Source organism: Mesitornis unicolor, unplaced genomic scaffold, assembly GCF_000695765.1.
Source record: "Mesitornis unicolor isolate BGI_N332 unplaced genomic scaffold, ASM69576v1 scaffold1492, whole genome shotgun sequence".
In the NCBI taxonomy this organism is placed as follows: domain Eukaryota; kingdom Metazoa; phylum Chordata; class Aves; order Mesitornithiformes; family Mesitornithidae; genus Mesitornis; species Mesitornis unicolor.
Window position 1 is genome coordinate 14090 of NW_010171015.1, and position 6273 is coordinate 20362.

General features: G+C 43.9%; 1 protein-coding gene across 1 annotated transcript; it reads right to left on the reverse strand.

The window, feature by feature from the left end:
- Positions 1 to 1753: 1753 nt before the first annotated feature.
- LOC104537080 (myosin-8-like) lies at positions 1754 to 6234 on the reverse strand. Its single transcript, XM_010179864.1, has 8 exons — positions 6085 to 6234; positions 5513 to 5815; positions 5158 to 5361; positions 3292 to 3417; positions 3026 to 3196; positions 2835 to 2939; positions 2501 to 2596; positions 1754 to 2022 (listed from the first exon to the last, which is right to left on the reverse strand). Exons 1-8 carry the CDS (start codon positions 6232 to 6234, stop codon positions 1870 to 1872), a joined length of 1308 nt encoding a protein of 435 aa, XP_010178166.1. The 3' UTR covers positions 1754 to 1869.
- Between the last annotated feature and the right edge of the window lie 39 nt (positions 6235 to 6273).

Consider the following 6273-nt stretch of genomic DNA (forward strand, 5'->3'; position numbering starts at 1 on the left):
GGGTGAGGGCGCATTCTTCACTAGGAGGAGAGAGATTTTTTGGCCCCTTTAGAAAATTTCTGTTGCAATGCAGAAATCTGCCGGTGTTGGCTCTTGTCATCTTCCAGCTTACTTTTCACTTATCATATCCTTCAGTACCCCAACTGGGTTGTCTTTTCTCTGTCTTTACCATCAGTTTTTGAGTCAGTGATGTTCCTGAAAATGATCAGTGTGATTCCTCAACCATGAGGTGAACAACACTGTCAGTCGTAGAATCATAGAATGTCTCAAGTTGGAAGAGACCTATTAGGATCCAGTAAAAATCCCTGCTCCTCCCAGGACTACAAAGCTATATGGCTAAGAGTGTGGTCCAGATGCTCATTAAACTCTGACAGGCTTGGTGCTGTGACCACTTCCCTGTGGAGCCTGTTCCAATAAGCAACAAATCTCTCAGTGAAAAGCCTTTTCTTATGTCCAATCTGAACTTCATAGAATCATAGAATGTTTTGGGTTGGAAGGTACCTTAAAGATGATCTAGTTCCAATGCCCTTGCCATCCGCAGAGACCACTCCAACTAGGCCAGACTGCTCAAAGCCACATCCAACACTTCCAGGGAGGGGGCATCCACAACTTCCCTGGGCAACCTGTGCCAGTGCCTCACCACCCTCATAGTGAATAATTTTTTTCCTAATGTCTAATCTAAATCTATCCATTAGCCCTTGTCCTATCACTATATGCCCTTGTATAAAGTTCCTCCCAAACTTTCTTGTAGCCCTCTTGAGGGAAGGAAATGCTGCTGTAAATTCTCCCTGGATCTTCTCTTCTCGAGGCTAAAACGCCCCAACTCTCTCAGCCTGTCTTCATAGGGGAGGTGGTCCAGCCCTCTGATCATCTACATGGCCCTCCTTGGGATCCGCTCCAGCAGCTCCATGGCCTTCTCTTGTTGAGAACTCCAAAACTGGACACAGTACTGCAGGTAGGGTCTCAGAAGAGCAGAGTAGAGGGGCAGAATCACCTCCCTTGACAAGCTGGCCACACTTCTTCTGATGTAGCCCAAGATAAAATTGGCTTTTTGAGCTACAAGTGCACATTGTTGCCTCATGTTGAGTCACCATCCCTGGATGTATTTAAAGAGCGGGTAGATGAGGTACTTAAGGATATGGTTTAGGGGGTAGACAGGAACGGTTGGACATGATGATCTCAGAGGTCTTTTCCAACCAAGCAATTCTGTGATTCTGTGATTCTCATCAACCGGCACCCCCAAGTCCTTTTCCTCAAGGCTGTTCTCAATACATTCTCTGTCCAGCCTGTATTTGTGCTTGGGATTGCCCCAACTCAGGTGCAGGACCTTGCACTTGGCCTTGTTGAACTTGATAATGTTGGCACAGTCCCACCTCTTGAACCTGTCAAGGTCCCTCTCACATCCTTAAGCCTAACCAAATAAGCAACATTTTTCATTTAATAAAAATAGTATATAGTTATTTCAAAAAATGCTACAGCAATCTCCTTTTGTTTTCTTTTCCTTTTTTTTCCTAAGAATTCATCAAAATAAGTGGAAAGAATGTAGTCTTAGTCTACCAAATAAATTTATACTTCTCACTGCAAGATTAATAGCAAATCCATATAATTGCTATTTTTCCTCATGCATTCTTAAAAATGTAAGTGTAAAAATGTATTGTTGTTTAATATACATTTAAGCATGAACATGAACTATGTATATGAACTTCAAAAGTAATCAATGCTAGAATAAATAAATAAAGCATGCTAATCACTGTTCATATGCAGAGGTCTCTACTTTATTACCTAGACATAAATTATAATTACAGAACAAAGCAGCACAGAGATTTACATCTTATGTGTGCCTCAAGTCACATCTTATTCTTGGGATCCTCATTCCTCCTCTTCTATCTTCTTATGAAACTCCCGGCTTTTCACTCGGAGCTTGTTGACCTGCGACTCTGCAATGTCAGCCCGCTCCTCGGCTTCCTCCAGCTCATGCTGGATCTTGCGGAACTTGGAGAGGTTGACATTGGACAGCTCCTCCTGTGCGGGGAGAGTGAGATGTGAAAACATGGCACATTGTGTGGACATTTAACATCTGAAAACTGGGCGAACAAACATTTAAATGCCAAAGCTGGACAAGCAGAGCAGGTTCAAAACCAAGGTAATAAGCTGCTCAAGTGTGCCAGAAGAGAAAAGAATATCAGAGTGTCTAAAGGGCCATGGCAACATTACACACAGTACAGTCTAGGCAGAGTTCATGGCAGAGTACTGAACAGATTAGCAGCTGCTTCTGACGCTCAGAGTAGTGTAGGAAAGAAGAAACAGAGGTGCGTAATGAGGCTTAGAGAAAAAAAGAGCTGGGGAAGTATAGTTCCTCTCAGGACTGGTAATTCTTACTCTTACATTTCCCATTGTCTTCGAGCAGCAAACGCTTCAAAACAGTCAACGTTTCAAAAAATTGGACAGAAGAAAAGAGCAACACAGAATTCCATCACACCTTGGTCAGGGTGGTACTTACAGCCTCCTCAGCTTGCCTCTTGTAGGACTTCACTTTCATTTGCAGCTTGTCTACTAGATCTTGGAGCCTGAGAACATTCTTCCGGTCCTCCTCAGACTACAAAGAATGGCAAATAATAGAAACTTTTGTTTGCTTCTTCACTATATTTCATAAATGTGAAACAGAGGCAGTAACATTCCTTACGAAGCATTGCTATTCAGAAGGACAGAGGTAAAAATCCTGTTAATGGTGTCATTGACAGAACAGTCAGGGCATAGAAAGAAATCCCTCTGGAAGGCAATGTGCCAACATTTTGTCTTCCTGGAAGCCAACACAAATAAGCCTCCTGCCTTACCTGGTAGGTCAGCTCCTTCACCCTTCTCTCGTACTTGCGCACACCCTTCACAGCTTCAGCGCTGCGCTTCTGCTCAGTATCAACCTCCCCTTCCAGCTCCCGCACCTGCAATGACAAGCCCAGCTTTGGAGCTTCCCTGGTATCTCTCCAAAGGACTTGCTTACGTGTGCACAAATACCAGCCCTACGCACTCTGGCCTCCAGCTTCTGGATTTGCTTCTTGCCTCCCTTCAGAGCCAACTGCTCAGCCTCATCCAGACGGTGCTGCAGGTCCTTCACTGTCTGGTCCAGGTTCTTCTTCATCCTCTCCAGGTGAGCACTGGTGTCCTGCTCCTTCTTCAGCTCTTCTGCCATCATGGCCGCCTGAAGAGAGCAAAGGGTCAAAGCCATATTGGTGCTGGAGATATTTTGGGGAAGAACACAACCACCATGAGCAGTGCAATGAGTCCCCGACTCACATCTGTGATGGCCTTCTTGGCTTTCTCTTCAGCATTGCGGGCTTCCTGGATTGTGTCCTCCATTTCACTCTGAATTTGGGAAATATCTGTTTCCAGCTTCTTCTTGGTGTTGATCAAGCTGGTGTTCTGTTGAAGAACATCAACATCACAATTTTGTTTTCGGTAGCTTGCAAAATCATATCAAGAACATTGCATAAATGTTTTTAAAAATAAATTGTGCCATCAGGTCATGTGGGATTCTGTTTTAAAGGAGCTGCTGTGCTAACTGTTAGTTTCTGAGCTGGGATGTGCTTAGGTATTTCAAAAGCATCCTTCATAAAGTCATAAAGTGTTTCCTCACAGTTTCTCAGTCAGCAGAGAATGAATTTTGACTTCTAAGGAAAAAAAACCCTTTTTGATCTCGAGGCAGTAAAATTTTTTAAATGGTGTTAAAGATTGCTTATAATTACATTCTTAAATAATGTTAATGACAGTATTAGTGCATTCCTATTGTGTTAATGACCAACTTAAGTCTGACTTTATTCTCAAATGTGTAAGTGAAATCTGTTGAACTCACTTAAGTTGTAAAGTAAGAACCTCACATGTCTGATAACCTTGTACAATGGCATAACTGCATGGATAGATGAGAGGAGAGCAGTGGATGTGGTCTACCTTGATGTCAGCAAGGTTTTTGACACCGTCTCCCATGGCATCCTCACAGCCAAACTTAAGAAGTATGGATTGGATAATTGGATAATAAGGTAGATTGGGAACTGGCTGAAGGGCAGAAGTCAGTGTGTTGTGGTCAGTGGGGCAGAGTCTAGTTGGAGGTCCATATCTAGTGGTGTTCCTCAGCAGTCGGTACTGGGTCCAGACCTGTTCAATGTACTTATGAGTGACCTGGATGAAGGGACAGAGTGTACTCTCAGCAGGTTTGCTGATGATACAAAGCTGGGAGGAGTGGCTGACACACCACAAGGCTGTGCTGCCATTCAGAGTGACTTGGACAGGCTGGAAACTTGGATGGGGAGAAACTTAAGGAAATTCAACTAGGACAAGAGTACTGCATGTGGGGAAGAACAACTCTATGTATCAGTACAGGATGGTGGAGAGCAGTTCGGTGTAAATGAGACCTGGGGATCCTGGTGGACAGCAGGCTGACCATGAGCCAGCGATGTGCTCTCACAGCCAAGAAGGCCAATGACATCCTGGGGTGCATTAAGAAGAGTGTGGTCAGTCAGTTGAGGGAGGTTATTGTCTCCCTCTACTCTGCCCTAGTGAGGCCACATCTGGAACACTGTGTCCGATTTTGGATTTCTCATTTCATGAAGAATGAGAAACAGCTGGACAGAGTCCAGCATAGATCCTCTAAGAAGAGGGGACTGGGGCATCTCCCATATGAGGAAAGGCTGAGAGAGCTGGGTCTGTTTAGCCTGGACAATAGGAGACTGAGGGGAGATCTCATTAATGATTATAAATGGCTGGGTGTCAGGAGGATGGGACCAGACTCTTCTCAGTTGTGCCGAGCAACAGGAGAAGGAGTAATGGTCACAAACTGGAACACAGGAGGTTCAACCTAAACAACAGGAAAAACCTCTTTACTGTTATGGGGGGAGGTTGAACTACATGATCTTCAGAGGTCCCTTCCAACCCTTACCATTCTGTGATTCTGTGATCTCTCTGAATTTACTACTTTTAAGGAATCTGCATTGTTATCTAGTGAAATTCATATTATATCTGCAGCTGAAATGCCACTTATAGTATTTGTTATCCATACTGTGAAAATTGCAATGCATTTTTCAAAATACTGTTGGAGTTCAGCCAGTCTTCAGTTATTTTATATGTATGGAGCAAAAGTATAAATAATAAATATATTTATGCACTGACCTGGGTATGGAGGAGCTGCACACGCTCACTTGCATCCAGAAGCTCCTGCTCAGCCACTTTCCTTGACCGCTCTGTCTGCTCCAAGGCTGCCCTCAGTTCCTCAACTTCAGACTGCAAGAGGTTTGCTCTGCGCTCCACCATGGCCACTTGCTCCTTCAGGTCCTCCTGTGTCCTGAGAGCATCGTCCAAATGTATCTGGGTATCCTGGTAAGAAATACAGGACAGATTGTGAGGGGTATTTGTCGTATTTTCTCATTTCCTATTTTTATGTAAACATAAAACTGATAAGATGATAACATCAGAAAAAATTTAGCTGTGTCAGAAACCAGTGAGCACATGTTTAGTTGTGCCATACCTTGAGCACTGCTTGTGCATTTCTCAGATTCTTTTGTGCCTCTGCAGCCTGGCGGTTGGCATGGCTCAGCTGGATCTCCATTTCATTCAAGTCTCCCTCCCTCTTCTTCTTCAGAAAAAAATTCCTGCTCCTGATCTCAGCATCCAGGGTGCTCTGCATGGACTCCACAATTCTGAGGTGGTTTCTCTTCAGCTGGTCGATCTCCTCATCTTTCTCTGCTATCTTCCTGTCAATCTCAGACTTCACCTGGTTGAGCTCAAGTTGGAGGCGCAGGATCTTCCCCTCTTCATGCTCAAGAGAAGCCTGAAAAAAATATAAATTCAGTTAATTGTATAAATAACAATGTCGGTAACTTTACATAAACAATTCTCTTGAAAAGTAATATACAACTTGAGGTCTGAGATAGCAGAGAACAAAGAAAAAGAATTCCTGTGGATCCAAAGACTTTAATGGTGTCCAAAATCCCCTGCTTCTTGTGTCAAGATTTTATCTCAAAGCATATAACTTCACAAATAGTATCTGAGGTTGCTAAACAGTGTTGTAAGTAGACAATTACAAAAAGAAGGCCCCACCTCAGCTTCCTCCAATGATGCTTGCAGCTCAGATTTCTCCTGCTCAACCTGCTTCTTGATTTTCTCCAGCTCATGAATCGCCTTTCCTCCCTCCGCAATCTGCTCCGTGAGGTCGGAAATCTCCTCTGTGGGAACAAAGACCAGTGACATGGTCAGGGACAGAGCTGAATGGGAAGGGCCCAACCACAC